Source organism: Schistocerca nitens, chromosome 5 (genome assembly GCF_023898315.1).
Source record: "Schistocerca nitens isolate TAMUIC-IGC-003100 chromosome 5, iqSchNite1.1, whole genome shotgun sequence".
Classification (NCBI taxonomy): Eukaryota; Metazoa; Arthropoda; class Insecta; order Orthoptera; family Acrididae; genus Schistocerca; species Schistocerca nitens.
Window position 1 is genome coordinate 562,941,591 of NC_064618.1, and position 19,694 is coordinate 562,961,284.

Genomic DNA, 19,694 nt, shown 5'->3' on the forward strand with positions numbered 1-19,694 from the left:
ACTCCCGTCCAGGCGACCCTGGTTCGAGACCCGTCTACGCTACTTTTGTTTACTTTTTTTCAAATGCCTGTTTTAATTTATAATTAATCCTGAAAATTCCGCAAGGAATTGATGAAAAAGAATTACAAGCCTCTATAAATCAAAATTACACATTGAATGTCAAATTTTGTTTCAATGTTTTGCGTTTTTTTTTTAATTTTAACAGTATTCCATAACGTCAGTGCAGTGGAGTTTCCTGCGGACTTGAGAAAATACAGACGCTATTGTGACGAAAATGAATGTGCATTCGTACAATGTTCGTGGTGTCGAAAGTACAAATGTTTTGATTGTTTTTATAAAAAGTATCATCTGTCTGAATGTATTCGTCAAAATATAGGAAATATCCATTAAATGAGACATATTTTTAATCCCTCATTCGTTGGTATTTTTTATAATATTCCCTACCTCAACGGAACAAAATTAAAAATACAACGAAAAAAAATTGAACAATAATAAAATATTTCAAGAAATTACATTACGGTTAATTTCCTCTAAAATAAAAAAACGCAAAAGATTGAAACAAAATTTGACATTCAATGCGTAATTGTGATTTATAAAGGCTTGTAATTCTTTTAATCAATACCTTGCGGAATTTTCATGATTAATTATGAATTAAAACAGGCATTTGAAAAAAAAGGAAACAGAAGTAGTATAGACGGGTCTTGAACCAGGGTCGCCTGGACGGGAGTCTCGCTTGCTTGCCACTTTTTTTATTCCACAAAAACAGTAACAAAAATGGCTACAATGAAATGACATAAATAAGGTGACAGATAATTGCAGTCATAAATTACAGCATTCAAAGAATGAGTCTTTAGCAGTAGCACAATTTAGCACCTTCACTGTCACCTTCAACTGGTGGCAGTTCAGCATGCACATTTTCTTCTTCTGCTGCCGGTTCCTCATCGTCGTTTCCCAGACCCAAATTAATCATTCAGTAAATCCTTGATGTGTGTCCCTTCCAGGGTAGATTACGTGGACAGAAGAGCAGTCCCGAACAGCGACATCGTAAAATACTTCACTGCCTTGTTATTTTTGTCAGTTCCAGTTCCTAACCTATACCCATTCTGTTGAAGACAATTCGGAGCATGTTACCATAGTTCTTATTGTGATTCTGATATTTAAGTATTTTCTCGAATTCATTTTCCATATGCTTCTTGTATTCAGTACGTTCATCGCTCCCAATATTGTGAAAAACATAACTCGGCTACTCGCTTACTTGCCACAATAGTGAAACTTTTCTGTATATAAAGAGCTGCACAAACTTTAACAGGAAATATTTCAAAAACGAGGCCGCATTGGCACCTACAATTTTAGGGTGTGACAGGTGCCTATCCACACCATAAGCAGGCGAAGTGTGAGCTTATAACGCGATGCACCTCCCAGAAGGTCTCCTCGTCAGTAATGAACTTGCGAAATACTTAACAGTAATGAATAAGACAAATCAAATAAGATGGTTGTTTCATAGCATACCCGCATCCGATGTCTTAGCATCACTCGGCTGGTAGCCCAGTGCAGTTGTCTGACGAGGGTGTTGTCGCTGTGCTTGTTGCAGGTCAGCGGTCTGAGGTTCGAGACTCAGCTGCGGACGTTGAACCAGTTCCCAGACACGCTGCTCGGAGACCCCGCCAGAAGGATTCGCTACTTCGACCCGCTCAGGAACGAGTACTTCTTCGACCGCAACCGTCCCAGCTTCGACGCCATTCTGTACTACTACCAGAGCGGCGGCAGGCTGCGGCGGCCCGTCAACGTGCCGCTCGACGTCTTCTCCGAGGAAATCAAGTTCTACGAGCTGGGCGAACTAGCCACCAACAAGTTCAGGTGCGCCTCTCACCACACACCACCCCAGAGTGACGCCCACAAGCGTCGGACGTCGCGATCCTTCAGACGAGCATCACTGCTACTCAGGAACCCTTCCAGTCGCTCTTCCTACGGCCGATTCACTCCAGACACAAAGTTTCTATTATTCCATTCACACAGATAACCAGTCAGACTGGAGCGCCGTAATAGGTTTCAACCAGTCAGTCTGGAGCGCCGTTATATTCAGAAATTTCTCCAAGCTTCACTTCTCAGCAGCGTAATAGGGCAGGGCGAAAAGTTCGCGGCCTGAAAGAAATTGTTCTATCTGTCGTCTGCCTTAAATAAGTTGACATTTGACGTTCAAAGTCCAAAGATCCACCGTTATAGTGAAAGGTACTGCCCGCATTGTCTCCATGATAACAGAAAGTTTAAAGTCTCTCTCTGCCACAAAAATCACGTTAAAAAGTCTCTTTAGTACCTCTAAGCGTGTAAAAAAATATGCTTTTCTTCTATTTCTTTTCCCTATTTTAACGGCTTCCCGGGATGGCTTTCCAGTTTCAGTTCTTAGTCCTTCACTGTTTCAGTGTTTTCCTTTCTCCTGTCTTCACACCACTTCCTGCCCTTTCAAAACTTTTCCCACAAGTATATCTCTTTCCAGTACTACTTCTTATCTTTCGTTATTCCTTTCCAAATCTTTCCTAACCTCTTTAATCCAAGCTGTCGTTAAATTGCTTTCTAATACGCAATCATTGCTTGCTTAAGTGTATACAAACATCATGCTATGCACACAAGGCAAGAAGAGACTCTGTGACAACTGAAGATATTTGCAACCAAAAAAAGAGAGATCGGCTTTGCGAGTCTATTGTCATCCGTTCTGCAAATATGTCCAAAAATACTAATCACCGCTTCTACGCTGCTTGTAATATATTTTATACGTTCTGATAAATTTCGTCGTTGCTTCTTAGTTTCCAAAATGCACAGTTTTTCTGAAGGCCTAATATTATCCATATGTCTTGCTTTCAGAAGTTTCTAATTTATCAAGCTTATAATTTAATACTACATATTGGCCAGCATACAGGAGGGATTCCGGTTTCACTACTGTCTTGTAGTTGTTTATCTTTAAGATTTTTCGACGAGCACTTTCCAGCTTTTTCCGTCTCTTGTGTCGCTTCCTATAAAGCAGATTTTTCTAAATCGTTTACTTAAATAGTCTACCTGAAATGTTCGGATTTTTTTACCGTATCTACTTGTCCACTACCTGTTATTAAATATCTGGAAACCCCTTTAATATTTGCAAATTAATTTACTTTCTCTGCAGAGGTTTTGTTCCTAATTTCAACTGGAGTCAAACATATGAATTATTTTTTAACGCCTAAATTTTTTCCATCCGGGAAATAGCTTCAAAATAACTGGTCACAAATTCGAACAACTAGTTTACTGTTGTCGGTCACAATTCATTTTGTTTGCACAACGCGTTTCAGATATTTAAACCTCCATCATCAGGTGGATTTGTGTGCGTTAATGCGACATGTACGTGCTACGTTTCTGACACTGGAGGAAACCCTGGCACTGAATGGAAGGAGAAGAAAAAAAACAAAACATTATTTTACTATATGGGTAATAGTTTTGTGGAGGTCTTTGATTTCAAAGATGAAAAATGTATAAATGTGGAAGTAAAAATTTGCCACTGTTGACAACATTATTTTTATAATACACTTTCATTGCGCTTAATGTTTCTAATAAGCCATGCTTGCTTACTTAATCTAAGTAAACTATGAATTATGTAGATATGCCTACGAACTGTGTGTAATTCAACTATCGCGTTGGAAAGTTGTTACGAAAGCAAAGACAGCTTCGTAGCAAATTTAAAGGTAGTCAAAACCTCAGACATGCAAAAACTGAACGAAACCGAAATTACTGTAAGGAGAACCATGTGTGAAACGTTCAGCGAATTCGAAAGTACAGTTCTGTCTATCGACTTGACAGAAAATCCTAATAAGTTTTAGTCTTGCGTTTAATTGTTAAACGGATCCAAACACTGTGTGATCTTACTGACATCGAAACGGACGACGACAGAGAGAAGGTCGAAATGCGAAACGTCTTTTTCTTAAAATGTTTTTTTTTTCTTAAGCCTATGGGACTTGACATCTGAGGTCTTCGGTCCCCTAGACTTAGAACTACTTAAACCTAATTAACCTAAGGACATCACACGCATCCGTGTCCGAGGCAGGATTCGAACCTGCGACCGTAGAAGCAGCTCGGTTTCGGACTGAAGCTATTAGAACCGCTAGGCCACAGCAGCGGGCCTAAAATGTTTCACTGAGTATGATCTAACTGTTTTTTCTACTTTATATCGCCGCATGAACGTCAAAATGACATATCGAAATAAGTGACCACAAGGTAGAAAAGCAACTAAATCCGCTCAACAAAGGAAAAGCCTGTGAATATGGTGGGATATCAGTTCGATTCCACATAGAGTAAGCGAAAAATGTTGCTCGTCTTCTAGCAGCAATTACTGCTCCTCCAGCAGGTCGCTGGAGGAGCGAAGCGTTCCTGGTGATGGTAAAGAAAGGACATGTCGTTCCCGTTTCCAAGAAGGGACGTCGAATAGACGCACATAATTATACGCCTACATCTCTGACGTCGGTCTGTTGAATTCTGGAACATGTTTTGTGTTCGTTCATTATGGTATTTCTGGAGACGGAATATCTCCTCTGAGGGAATCAACATGAAAATGCTTCAAATGGCTCTGAGCGCTATGGGACTTAACATCTGAGGTCATCAGGCCCTTAGAGTTAAAACTACTTAAACCTAACTACTCTAAGGACGTCACACACATCCATGCCCGAGGCAGGATTCGAACCTGCGACCGCAGCAGCAGCGCGGCTCCGGACTGAAGCGCCTAGAACCGCTCGGTCACAACGGCCGCCGAATCAACATGCGTGCTGGAAACAATGATCGTGTGAAACCCAGCACCCCTTTAAATCCACGAGAGCCAAGAAACAGTCGGTACAAGAGCGCAGGTTGACGCAATTTCGGGAAAGTGTTGGATACACTTTCGCACTGCCGCCTAACGAACCAAATATCAGGCCATATTAGACCAGCTGTGTAGTTGGACTGAAGAGTTATCCAGCGACCGTGACCATGACTATGACTTTTCTCGATATATCGACACATACTTATAAGTGACCTAATGGATAACGTAGTTAGTTCCACGAAATTTTCGCGGATGATGCTGGAGTACACATAGGAGTCGAAACACTAGAAGATTGTAGAGAAGAGCAGGAGTTCCTGCAGAGGAGCGCCGCCTGTTACAAGGACTGGCAGTTGACCTTCAGCTTAACCAAATGTTGCGCATTGCGCATGGGTGAACATAAAGACCTATTATGTTGTGGTTACACGAGCGCAGAAAAATCACTGGGAGCAGTCACATTTGTAAAATACCTATGAGCAACCGTTCGGAGTGATTTAAAGTGGAACGAGCACCTGAAACTAATCGCAGTTAAGGCAGATACCAGAGAGATTTATTAGAAGAACTTCTCAGGAATTGTAGTCCACCCATAAAGTAAGGAGCTTACAAAACCCTTGTTCGACCAAGATTTGAATATTACTCGTCACTCTGGGATTCGTACCAGATAGAGTCGCTAGAGGATATAGAGAAGATCCAAAGAAGAGAAGTGTGTTTCATTACAGATTCACTTACGTTAGTAAGCGCGTAAGCATCACGAAGACCAACTCCAGTAACTGACGCTGTAAGAGACTCGTTCTGCATCACGGTTTCGAGAGCGTACTTTCTTGGAAGATTCAACTAATGTATTGCTTCCTTCTACGCATATCTAGAGGAAAGACCATGAAGTAAAATTAGAGATATTCTAGCACTCACGGAGTAGCCTACATCCGTTCTTCCCGTGAACCATTCGCGACTGAAAAAGGAATGAGGAGAAGTGACCGTGGTATACAAAATGCCCTCCGCCACACACCGTAAAGCGATTTTCAGAGTATATGCGTAGATGCAGACAGAACAACAGAAAAAGATGCCTGTGATTACTGTAGATACCTTTACTATTACATTTATGTATTTGTTCATGTTTGCAAGTAAAGATCTCCACAAAACTATGAGCTAAGTACTGAAATAGTGTCTTGCTTTTGTCTTCTGCTACTAAAAAGTGGCCGGCCGCGGTAGTCTCGCGGTTCTAGGCGCGCAGTCCGGAACCGTGCGACTGCTACGGTCGCAGGTTCGAATCCTGCCTCGGGCATGGATGTGTGTGATGTCCTTAGGTTAGTTAGGTTTAAGTAGTTCTAAGTTCTAGGGGACTAATGACCACAGCAGTTGAGTCCCATAGTGCTCAGAGCCATTTGAACCATTTGAACCATTTGAACTAAAAAGTGCCACATATTATCTCATAGTCGTAAACACGACACATACCAATCGTATTAATTCACATGTCCACCTGATGATGGAGATTTAAGGCTCTGCAACGCGTAGCGGGATTAAAATAAATTGTGAATGGTAACAGTGAACTTGTTGTTTCAATGGATGTCGACAAGTATCGTGGCAATGCCTAAGATAGAATGTTAGCATTTAAAGTTATAACGTCATATCTCAAAAACTACTAAACTCCCTGAAATATTTTGGTTTTGTTGGTTAGCGGAAATTTCACACGGAAACGGGGTTCTCCAAAATTGCCTATGGTATTGTGCTTGACGTGTTAAAATTCAGTAGATGCCGTTTTTCTTCTGTTATCTTTCTGAATTTTTGTCGTACAGAACTCGTAACAAGGATTAAGTATGATCCCCCAATCTCTTTCAAAATTTCCGTAAAAATTCTCACGGTTTAAATTGCTGTCACGTCTCCCCTATACCTCTCTACCAAATACAGTCATCGCACATTGTAAGGCACGCGAAACTAAATATAACACGAGTACCATACTACAACGACTCGCTGAGAAGTGGCAGGCAGAATGCTTTGGTCAGTGGAAGTGGTAACACAGTCAGATCCGACAGTGCTGAGCTGTACGGGTGGCGGGAATAGTCTAACGCGCTAGCTGTCTAATGGCAATAAGTTTAGATCGTACTGTAGGCAAAAATGCAAAAGCAGCTTGAAGAAGTCACCTTTTAAGTCAGTAAATATTTTCCATTTCTGCAACTCAGTCTATATCATACATGAAGTGTGATAGTGATTACGTGCCTCGATCTGTTAGTGCGGTTGTGATGTATTCAACGCTCCACTCAAAACGCAACGCCATACAGTAATCAAAGTAGTGGCTTGAGGACTGTTTCCCTGTGTACCAAAACAGTCGAAGTCTGTGTCATCTGGCAGACAGTTTGTGGTCAGTGTTCAGAGACATAAAAGGGAGTCTTAGTACTGTGCTTCATGCAGATATAAATTCTTAACTGTCGAGTAGTACTCAAATGTTCTGAGCCAACTGTGCTGCAAATGAAAGAAAACCATATTTCATCAGGTCACTTCACGAACCCACCAATGTATCAAAGGATGTAAAATAAGAATTGTTACACTTTCCGCACTATCCGTCAAAGCTGTGGCCCTCTGTGAGTGCTACCTACTATCGCGTCCTAGGACCTTTTGGTGCTACAAGCATTTAGCAACCAGTCAAAAATTTTCGGCTACATTGGATTTTAACGCGTTTCAGATTCGTACTTCCACGATGTAATCAACTCGGGAAAAAAAGTTATAAAAAGCACACTGAACTAATAGGTAACGTGTCTCTAATTATAAGTGCGCTTTTGACGTAACGATAACTGTTTGGCCGCCAGGCCGAGAAATTTTCACCTTGACGTGTGCTTTCTTTGAATATCTGTTGTGCGTTATTTGCCATCGCTTATGCTGCCTATGGGTGAGTAGGGTTAATCATTAGAATTACATTCCTAAGTTATCGTTATCACCATTGCCATCCTCCTTTTCTGCCACTGACTAAAACTACTTCATGAATGGCTATTCTTTATGCATCTAAGTTGACAATTCCAAGCGAACAGTAGATCCAACCCAGGCAACTGTATGGAACAACCATAGGAAAAAAAAAAAGGTAGTAGCAAACAACTGTCAATGTTAGAAGCTACTTCACAATGGAAGGTCGCTATAATGCATGACATACTTTGGTATGGCTTTAGCAAAAGTAAGACGAGTCTTTTTTCTACAAAAATTAGAGATGGGCGTCTGTGTAATGTTAAAGAAGGAAATTAATGATGCATTTAACAATAACTGCGTAATAAGTTCTAGTACGTCATCTTCGAGAGACATGATGTCGACATATCTATCATTTCTCCCACAGAGGAAAAATGTCATTAAATTATGCTCAGTTAGTGGTCCTTATCTGCAAGATGGCAGAATATATGACATCAGCCTCTGAGTGAAGCACAGCTTTTTAGTATGATGAATCGAAAAATATATATACACGACATATCCACGCGCATCGTTAGATACCTTTAAAGGCACAGTCATAGGAACTTCCTTAAGTCTACTCAGTTCAATGATTTCTTCCTTAAGACTTGTACAATGACATTGTTTGTAGGAACCCATTTTTCTACACAATTCTACTGACTTCGTCACAGTGCTTTGACGCACGGCCTCTGGAAGCTATGAAAATATTTCATCTTCCAGTTTTTCTTTCGACATGTACATGCTGCCTCATTTGCGTCTCTGTATCCGCTTGGCAGGCTGCGAGTGAGAGGCTACAATGAGTCCCTTTCCAGACGGAGCTGCTCGAACCTCCCTGTGGCCGCAGCCGCAGACGGCTTGCGAACGTTGCACGCCCCGCCGCAGCGCCGCGCTGCACGCCTTCCTTACTTCAGGCACCAGAATAGGGCTTACCAAAGCCGAGGAAAAGAGTTGTGTCTCTAATGAGCTCCTTGCAAACGGGGCGCTAAATGCTAAAGAAAAAAGAAGCCCTCAGTCTAATTGTGACTCGGCCCCCTCACTTTGTTTCTGCCTGTACGCTTTTCAAATATTTATCCTTGTGCCTTCTACTTTCCCCCCCTCCTCTTTCTGCCCATTGTAAAGGTTTCTGTTCCACATGTTAGTGCATCAAAAAATATTTTTTATGTCCTTGAACTTGGCCAGTGCCTTCTTTAGAACGACGCAGTCGTATACATTTGTCTTCTCACCTGTTGGGTCTTTCACCTTGGCTGACTAAACGCTGTGGCCGAGCGGTTCTAGGCGCTTCAGTCCGGAACCGCGCTGCTGCTACGGTCGCAGGTTCGAGTCCTGCCTCGGGCACGGATGTGTGTGATGTCCTTAGGTTAGTTAGGTTTAAGTAGTTCTAAGTCTAGGGGGCTGATGACCTCAGACGTTAAGTTCCATAGTGCTTGGAGCCATTTGAATTTGAGTTTTTGACTGACTAAACCGCAGGCGCTTGACTATAAATAAGCTACTCGCTTCCCTTTTGGTGAGTTTCCTACATTCATATCTACACTGACAAGCCAGAACATTATTACCTCTGCCAACCGCGATGTTTGACGCCACCGGGTGGCGTTGAGGGAAAGCGGAACAAAGACGGCTGGGGCATCATTCTAGCTTCGATGCGGACCGCAAATGAGGAAATTCACTGAGGTCAGAGACTTTATTATCCGGAGATTGTAAACTAGTATCTCGAAAACGGCGAATCTGGTCGAATGTTCACGTGCTACTGTCGTGAGCATCTACGGAACATGGCAGAACGGCAATGAAACTACTACTAGGCGCTAAGTGTTTGGACGTCCACAACTCTTCACAGAATCTGGGGTTCGGAGGATTGTCTGCACTGTAAAGTAGAATAGATGACGACCTGTGGCATCCCTAGCGAAAGAGCACAATGCCGGTGGACGCACATGTGTTTCGGACTACACCATTCAGCCAGCGTACACTGTTGAACATGGAGCTCCGCAGCAGACGGCCCCTGCGTGTTCACATGCTGGCCCAACGACATCGTCAATTAGGGTTGCAATGAGTGAAGGATCATCGAAGCTAGAGGGTGAATCAATGGAAACATGTCAGCTTGCCGGATGAATCACGTTTTTGCTACACCAGGTCGATGGGCGCCTCCACAAACGCCGTCATCAAGGCGAACGGCGGCTAGAAACGTGTACCGCACCACGGACCCAGGCAACTGGGATCAGTGTTATGCTGTGTGAGACATACCCCTGCTGCCCGCATCTCGTGGTCGTGCGGTAGCGTTCTCGCTTCCCACGCCCGGGTTCCCGGGTTCGATTCCCGGCGGGGTCAGGGATTTTCTCTGCCTCGTGATGGCTGGGTGTTGTGTGCTGTCCTTAGGTTAGTTAGGTTTAAGTAGTTCTAAGTTCTAGGGGACTGATGACCATAGATGTTAAGTCCCATAGTGCTCAGAGCCATTTGAACCATACCCCTGCTCTTGCATAGGATCTATGATAGCAATCGCAGAGAAGCTGACGGCTGCTGAACATCTGCGTCGCTTTATGCTTGATGTCTTCCCCGAAGGCGATGTCACTTTTCAACGGAGTAATTGTACGTGTCTCAAAGCCAGAATCGTGATTCTGTGGTTTGAGCTGCATGATTGTGAATTCACGTTGACGTCTTAGTCATCAAATTCGCCTGATGTGAATCCGCAGGAACCGATCTGGATCGTTATAGGACGCCATCAGTGCGTACACAAATCAATGGTCAGTTATTTACGGGAAGTACATGACTTGTGCCATATACTTTCACAGATCTACGAACGACCTGTAAAATCGACGATACGTAGAAACGGTGCTGTAATGCGTTACAAACACGGCCAAACAAGCTTTTAAGCAGGTGATCTTTTGGCTCGTCAATGTACATCCATACTCAGCAAGCCACCGTACGGAGCATGGCGGAGGGTACGTTGCACCACTACTAGTCATTTCCCTTCCTGTTCCTCTCGCAGATAGAATGAGGAAAAAACGACTGTCTATATGCCTCCGGAGAGCCTTAATTTCTCTTGTGTTAGCGGAACGTACCTTGGTGGCAGTAGGATCGTTCTACAGTCGTATTCAAATGCGGGTTCTCTAAATTTTCTCAACAGCATTCTTCGAAAAGAATGTCGATTTCCCTCCAGGAATTCCCATTTGAGTTCCCGAATCATCTCATCAAGACTTGCGTGTTGATCCAGCCTACCGGTAACAAGTTCAGCAACCCGCCTCTGATTTGCTTTGATGTCTTGCTTTAATCCGACCTGGTACATATCCCAAATACTCGAGCATTAATCAAGAATGTGTCGCGTTATTGTATTATACACGGTCCAGATGAACTACACTTTCCTAAAACTCGCCCAATAAACCGAAGTCGATCATTCGCCTTCCCCACCACTAAACGGGTTTTCAGCGACGTGGTAGTCCTTATGCACTGTTTTCATGAGTAAAGGACCAACAACCAAGGAAAACATAAAACATTAAACACTGATGTGATTACCACAATAGGCTGCCACAATGGGCTGGAAAAAATTGCCCATATGCAAGCCAGTTTCATTACAAGCTGATGTGTCATATATACTTGCCGTGTCATAATTTATAGTGAAAACTGACATCGACGAAACAATACTATAGCAGAAGCGAAAACGCTTCATTAAACATGAGTTCTCAATCGAACTATTTGCTTGATTAACAATATTATGAAAAGGATAGATTTCCAGTCACTGCGAAGATGACACTGAGTTGCAGACAGGCACAACGAAAAGTGTGTTATACGCTGACCTTTCGGCCAAAGACTTCTTCAGAAAAGAAAATACTCACACATTCATACAAGCACACATACCCAACACACGGGCTCATGTGTGCAACAGGTGTGTGTGCTTATATGAATGTGCATGTGTTTTCTTTTCCGAAAAAGGCTTTGGTCGAAAGCTCAGCCGGCGTATAATACTCTTTTCATTGTGCCTATCTTCAACTCAGCGGTTGATCTTTGCAGTGAGTAGCAATCTATTCTTTTCATAATATTGTTGATATTCCAACTTGGACTTGTAGTTGAGAGCCATCACTGACTTCGGAAGAAATATTGTCCTAGTTGGTATAAATGTATTTGAAATGTAAACTTTTGATTTAATCCCCATGTAATTGGGTCAAATTTCACCCAATACATATTTTAAATCGGCCGCTGTGCCCGAGAGGCTCTAGGCGTTTCAGTCCGGAACCGCGCTGCTGCTACGGTCGCAGGTTCGAATCCTGCCTCGGGAATGGATGCGTGTGATGTCCTTAGGTTAGTTAGGTTTACGTAGTTCTAAGTCTACCCCTAGACTGACCTCAGATGTTAAGTCCCATAGTGCTTAGAGCCATTTGAACCATTTTTGAACCTATTTTAACAAGAAAACAATACTACTACACTCGTACTTATCAGAGGACGTGTTCTGCGAACCATGATCGTATTTGGATGCAATACTAAACTCACCCCTGCGGTAACACACAAATTCTTTAAGGCTTCCCTGGCTGGTCTCGTCAGAGTCCGCTAACATCAATCGCAAAATGCGCCAGTGCTGGTCATACATCGACCACATTTCCTAAGCATGCGCCATCGATGAAATCTGAGGCGAATTACGAGGGCGTCCCGAAAAGTAAGGCCCCCGAATTATTATGTGAAAACTCTTATAGCTTTTTAAATAAAACTAACGTTGTTAACGTTCTGCATCTCTATTATGTCTACATATTTGATTCTGGACACAGTCACTCTGGCGACGAACACATTTCTCCCAACACGAAACCAATATGTTGATGCCGTCACTGCAGAATGTTTGACTCTGTTGACGGATCCACAACCTCAGTTCTTCTTGTACCGCTTCAGCAGTATCAAAGTGAAGTCCTCGAAGGTGTTCTTTAACTTTTCGAAACAGATGAAGATCGGATGAGGCCAAGTCGCGAGTGTACGGAGGGTGATCGACGACAAAGAAACGCAGGCGTCGGATTGTTGCAGCGCTCGTGTGTGGTCTAGTATTATCATGCTGAAGGAGAGGACGCTCCACGTGTGGACGAACTCTTCGAATTCTAAACTTGATTACAGCACGTTGTTTCTCACGTACCGACATAGTTACGTTAACCACTGCCATGTTAAACGCTAGAAATCGGAGCCCTCTAGCGACCGCGGGCTGCAAATATGTAAACATGAAGAATAAAGATGAAGAATGTTAATAACGTTTGTTTTATTTAAAAATCTTGAAGAGATTTCGCATTAAAAAATTCGAAGTCATTACTTTTGAGTACGTAGATACTTACAGATAAGTCTATACACAGTGTTCGGAAATTCCCGTTACGAACTAGTAGTCACCTCCCCCTTTCGAAAACATGTTTGCTAGGTGAGTATGCAACATGTTAATCGTGGTGAGGGTGGTTATGTCGGATCAGCTGATGTCATTCGACGTCTGCCCTATCTCTCTGACCTGGTTCGGAACTCATTCACTTGTCTGTGAGTGTCTGAGCGCACATTAGCAGAACATGACCCTTCTGAACGGCGAAGCTCACGGTAACGGAAGAACTGCTCGTTTCCTTTATCACGATCGTTCTCCACAATGTCTGACTGCATCGCATACCGATTCCGCCGCAATTACGCAACGACTTCGAGAAAGGGTAACTTCACTGTCAGCAGACGTGATTATGGTGCTCCAAGGAGAGGCCGCACGCCCGAATTAGAAGAGCCTCTACTGCATCACGTTGAAGACAACACGTCAGCGTGTACACGTGCAGTTTCTTCGGCTATTAATGATTGGGACTGTAAAACAAGTGATGTACTGCGTCACACATAATCGATTGTTTGTAAAGGTGGTCGCGTTACCAATGTGTTTTCAATTGGCTGTAGCATGGAAAAGTACGTTTCCGGACATTGGTTCCCATTCAAAATATTATGCACTTATTCTCCTCTACAAGTCCTAGAAGTTTGTAACTGGAATTTCCGAACACCCTGTATTTCAAGTACTTTCGTACCAACTAAGACAATATTTCACCACGAAGTAAGTCTTGGTTTTCGGTATTAATTACGGTACAATCCGTATATAGCTGGCAGTAAGTATAAGATCAGTCTGGCGGCTGTTACTGTGAGAGTGAGACAAGGCAACTGGGGTGGTCAGCTTGGTAGAACGACGTCGAATTGTCTTTACCGAATGAAGAGAGAAGGATGAATATTCACAGACTGAAACCAGTCAAAACTCGTGCTTTTGAACACGTTTTCAGTTATGTAGCCTCATTATCTGCAGTGCACAGAAGACCCCACTTTATGTGCTGTTCGCTATCGTTATTGGTAGCAGCGTTTGCGGTAGACCTAATGTCAATAGAGGATCCATCTCTTTTTCGGGCGAATGCTTCTAAAGGGGACAAGATACAAAATTCGAAGAGAATCTAAATTACCTTCCAGACGAGGCCGTCTGTCCTTGGAAATTGGAAATTTGTGGTAAGTTCCTGTGGAACGAAACTGCTGAGGTCATCGGTCCCTAGGTTTACACACTACTTAATCTAACTTAAACTAACTTACGCTAAGGACAACACACACATCCATGCCCGATGGAGGACTCGAATCTCCGACAGGGGGGCGGGGGGGGGGGGCGCGAACCGTGGCAAAGCGCCTCAAACCGAGCGGCTACCCCGCGCGCGATATGTGTTTGGTTCTACATGTTTAGGCGGTATACTCCTTATGTATCTCCAATGCAGTGAACTCGATTGCCTTCTGCAGTATCGTGCACTTGATGATTGATGATTCTTTCATATATTGGGGGCAGTTTCCTAAACAGGTGCCACAGAGTGTCCTAGAGTTCTGTCCTCTGTCTACTCGTTCGCCATCTTTGACAATACCATTGGCAGAAGTAGGGTAACACCATTTACAGGAGATCTTCGGCAGCCGGCAACTCATACTCTGTTGAAAGTTCTGTCGACGTGGAAAGTAAACCCTATCGTTCCTTACAACATTCATTGACAGTCTTCACAGAGATGATGTATTGGTATACCCTGTTTCACTTTTCTAATTAGTAAAATTCAGATCCATTGCCAACTATATGACGATCGGCCTCATTACGTTGCATGGGGGTATGAACACATCAGTTATTAGAACATGTATTAACTGGATAAGTGTGAAATTAACATGAAAAGTGACTAAAAGTTGGTAAATAGTAGCCGAATGCAGTAGAAAATGAGATGAGTAACATCAAGACAATCTACAAATTACGCATACAATTTCAAAAAGTGATTCGTTATTTCTTCGTAGCAATTCCACATCATTTCGACGTTTCTGAAACTTATTGACCTTTCTACGCCACGGCAATAGAGATTGCTATAAACCTATTATACGACAACCTAGAGTTCGTGTTCTTGCAGAGCATCTTTAACAGCAAAAATCTTAGCGCAACAAGTGATCAGCCTTATTTCTAGAACTGATTCTCCTAGGCCTTGTCTGGGGCGCTATCGGGAAGAATTTTATTACTTGCAGACCATATCCCCGGAAACATGATGCACAAGAAGCAACTTTGCAATTAAGATGGATTTCATTCCACGTAGAGCTCATGGTCGCTATGATTAACAGCACCATTCATATCGCCGTATACTGAGTCGCAGCTAACGCTAATTAAACTACGTGCTTGTTTCAAATGAGTAATAAGATGTAACATCAAAACCTAGTAGAGAATGGAGATGTAGTGTTTTATATGTGTCGTGCCATGCGATCTGCACTACCTCACAAGGGACACACAACTTTTTTTGCTATAGTAATTTTGGTGACTTGGTTTCTAAGAACAGCTGAGTTTTCTCACGGTATTGCACGCTACCCCCAAGTCAAGTCATTATAATGCTGTATTCAAAACTGGACCAATCACTCATCCGTCAGACTGACAATTCCCCATTCACACATAATGACAAACAGATGCTCCTGAAAGATCACTCATCAAAATTGCTCTGGGCCAACATAAAAAGTGACTGAGAGTCGTCGTTTTATTTCGCCTGAAATACAGGAACAGATAATGTCATTCAGTAATATGTAATAATAAATCGGGATAGGCTTTAGTCAATCATTTGCAATCCAGTCGGATTGGACGACTGTTACTTCAAATCTCCGCTCTCATTAATTTTGTGAGTGGTCAGATTACATAACCGTGATATTTTTACTTAAATTACTGCATAATGAATCACGAATCTCAAGCAGATCAAGGGAGCAGACGCAGTGATAAAGGCACTGCAGTCATATTCACTACGAATGATAACTAAATCTCAGAGCGACAATTCGGATTTAAACTGCCCAGAAAATGTTTTGCCGCACCAGTGTAACTGCTAATGTGTGTGCGTATAGATTCAAGGAAAGCAGCTAATCAATGAACCAGCCTTATGACACAGAAATAGTAATCATTTTAACATCAAGATAAAAAATAACACACATTAATAAAAAGAAAGGTAGGTAATTCTGAAGTGAACACAATCACATACAGATATGTATGCAGGCTGCTCAGAAGCAGTCTGAAAAGCTTGAAGGATAATGCAGGGGAGGATGCGCTGAGAAATAGTTCTTAACAAAAACTTTGATACGTTGCTCCATTTCGCAGCTATTCACCGTTGAAGTTAACCAATCATATCGTTGCACGAGCAAATTCAAGCGCTAAAACGAGGTAATGCGCACACATCTGCGTATCCGTGAGTTAACACATGCTCAAATGCTCATTACCAGTTAAAATGTGCCTGCGCCTTTTTTGAAGCGATAAATTTAAACTAGATAAACAAAAGCTACGTTTAATCGGCTTGAAGAAACCAAACGAAGAACGCCTTTGACGACATTGTCTCGGGTAGGCTGCGCGGCAATCAGGTTGTGTAATTTCAATGCTAAATAACTGAGAAACGGTAAACGCATCGAATGTTTTTCATAGCACTTACTTCTCAGCACAACCTCCCCTGTGCCTTCTAGGCTGTTTCTGACCACCTTGTTTACACCGGTTGTTTCAAACTCTTTGTAAAAGACGTCTTCGTGTGATAGGTAAAGTCATGGGGAACAACTTTCGTTGAGACAAAATATTCGCTGACGCTTCTTCGCGACCCTAGGCATCCTTTAGTATTCGCAGGCCATGGGATGACGAGGTTTCGCCAGATTAGCAGCGTCTACTAACCAGGAGTGAAGCATACTACCTACCCAGGAAATTCATAGAGATTTCCAGCAAGAAAGTAATCAGAATGAGAGTTTCTAATTGGAGGAAAATGATTCAGAAGCGAATGAGGATTTTCAGTTTTTCACGGCCTACCTACCGCGCTTCGTGCAGACAAGATAATAAGATGATAGACAACACACATTGTAAGCAAAGGCCAAGGATTGCTTTCGGCTTGCCGTCTCTTCCGAGCATAACCAGTACGAAACGAGCCTAGCGTCGTCGGGAAGTGTCAGCGAATATTCTGTGACTAACAAAAGTTGTTCACCATGACGTGGTTTGTCACACCTAGAAGTATGTCGCAAAGACTTCGAAACACCCTGTATATCTACGTTACTACGTAAATACAAGACGTTGTTTCCAAAAATCATTAAAACTTTTTTCTCGATTTACTTCAATTTTTTATGCAATAGTGTAATAAACTTTCAGAGGGTCATAAACTAAACAACTGTTAAACAGTTACGTACAAGTTCTTAAGACCGACTGCGAGGAAGTAAATGGTCAGTTCTGAAAATCTGTTTTTTTTCTGTTTTTTGCTGCAGTTTTAACAACGATAGCTTGGCGTTTAAACCAGCTGAGAAATTTCTCCCACACATGTTCTTCCCCGTTATATATAATTTTAAACAAAAATTGAATACACAACAATGTGTCGTTTCTGTTTTCTTCTTCGCAGTCGTTTTTAATAGTAAACAGGAAATTTATGGTTCAAATGGCTCTCAGCACTATGGGACTTAACATCTGAGGTCATCAGTCCCCTAGACTTAGAGCTACTTAAACGTAACTAACCTAAGGACATCACACACATCAATGCCCGAGGCAGGATTCGAACCTGCGACCGTAGCAGCAGCGCGGTTCAGGACTGAAGCGCCTAGAACCGCACGGCCACATCGTCCGCCGGAAATTTATGTTTATGGCTTATCGACTTAGTATTGTTCAAATGTGTGTGAAATCTTATGGGACTTAACTACTAAGGTCATCAGTCCCTAAGCTTACACACTATTTAACCTAAATTATCCTAAGGACAAACACACACACCCATGCCCGAGGGAGGACTCGACCTCCGACGTAGTATTACCAGTAGAATACTACTACGGAATCTGAATCGTCCGAAATCTAAACCCTTCACAGATTATAACTGTGTGAAAAACTGTCATTGAAGCTACTATCCTCACAGATACAAGTCTCTTACATTCCATGTATATCAGTGAGCCCACCGATTTATCGACTCATCTTAAACGATTTCAGATTTTAAAAAAAAAATTTTTTTTTGCAATACCAGTAAATAAGGTTCAAGGTCAGAGAGAGGGAGCAAGAGGAGAGGACACAGAGTGCAGTGGGAAGGAAATGGAAAGAGAAAGTGGATGAGGGGATGGTGACAGAGAGGGCGGGAGGAGGAGATGGATAGGAGAGGGGGGAGGATGTGGAGAGGAGAGGGGGAAGAGGTGCTGGTGAGGAGAGGAGGAGGAGTTTATAGTCAAAGAAAGGGGCACATGGATTCCCATACATATTTAGCAATTGCAAAGAATTTCGGGGTTCGCTAATATATAAAAAAGTGGATTTGTTACAGCAGTAATGTGTCTAGTTAACGAATTTTTAGTTCATTTTTACCCACTGTGAAAGCAAAATCTGCAACTGGGGAACACTGAATACCATGCTGCTCCACCTCGTGCTTCGTGAACCGTCCTCGGCATGTTGTCTACAGGGTGATCGAAACGTTGCTGGTCACGCCAGGGCCACACTCCCACAGTGTCCCGAGGTAATTCAGCGGGTGGTGAACATCCCGCCGCTGACGTCTTACTGGCGTCAACTTGTCCCTAGCATTCTCAGCCGAATTCGTTTCAGCATATAGCACAGACCATTCCATGAGGCTGATACCTGCTTCATGTGGGCAGGTCGTTCTCGTGCATTATCGCCTTGAAAGATGAACCTTTCGGCGAAATGTTGACTATAGGGCTGGGCAATAGTTGGGAGGGCAATGTCCCTATAGTGAACAGCTTTTATATTATCCTCGACAGCTATGAGTAGCGTCCGACATCCGTACATGACACCGGCTCAAAACTTGATTGCATCCAGACAGCATTCCTCAGTGTCTAAAGGCAACACGCAGATTTGTTCCAATCACCTTGGGATACCACTACCCAAAATGTATAGGTAATTGTGGTCGTTTGGGGTTGTTAACTGTGAACGCCCACTAAGTGACTGATCTTCATTGTTTTTTGCGTCTCAAGTTAGCGGATCAATGTTACATGACGTCGCGTAAATAAGTTTACGCCGTTCGGCGGGCGACTGTAAGTACTGGTAACCCACCTTTCCGTTAAGCGACAAAGAGCGCACGGTCCTAGCTTGGATTTACCTTTTGAGGTATGTTAACAGGCTGAAAAGTGTACGCAAGTCCTGTTCACAACTGGAGGCAAGTGCACTCTACTGTCAAGGAAAACGTAAGTTAACGTTTACCTGTACATAGCTATGTCCACTGAACAAAAATGTGTTTAGAAAGATGTTCCCGGCACAAAAATACGATGTATACAAGTATAAGGGAGGGGGGGGGGGGGGGGAGGGTTCAAAAATTTTTTGAAACACTTTATTTTTCCATTGTTTACCTCTATCACATAATTATATGACTCTTAAGGAAAGTGGCCAAATCTGTCTCTGTCTCATTTCCCTACCTATAATGGTCGATTTCGATGGGACACTTGTTTAATAATCCGTAGTCATTTAGCTCATTTCATCACGTCTAACATACAGCTCTACACTGGAGACCCTTTGCGTGCCTGGAAC

The 19,694-nt window shown here is 42.7% G+C and overlaps 1 protein-coding gene across 1 annotated transcript in view; it reads left to right on the forward strand.

Annotated features, from left to right (window-relative positions):
* LOC126260579 (potassium voltage-gated channel protein Shaker) overlaps positions 1 to 19,694 on the forward strand; it is a 1,077,050-nt gene that overhangs the window by 677,133 nt on the left and 380,223 nt on the right. The window contains exon 5 of the mRNA XM_049957914.1: positions 1,592 to 1,857. Coding sequence (XP_049813871.1) covers positions 1,592 to 1,857 — 266 coding nt within the window. The remainder of the gene's footprint in view (positions 1 to 1,591; positions 1,858 to 19,694) is intronic.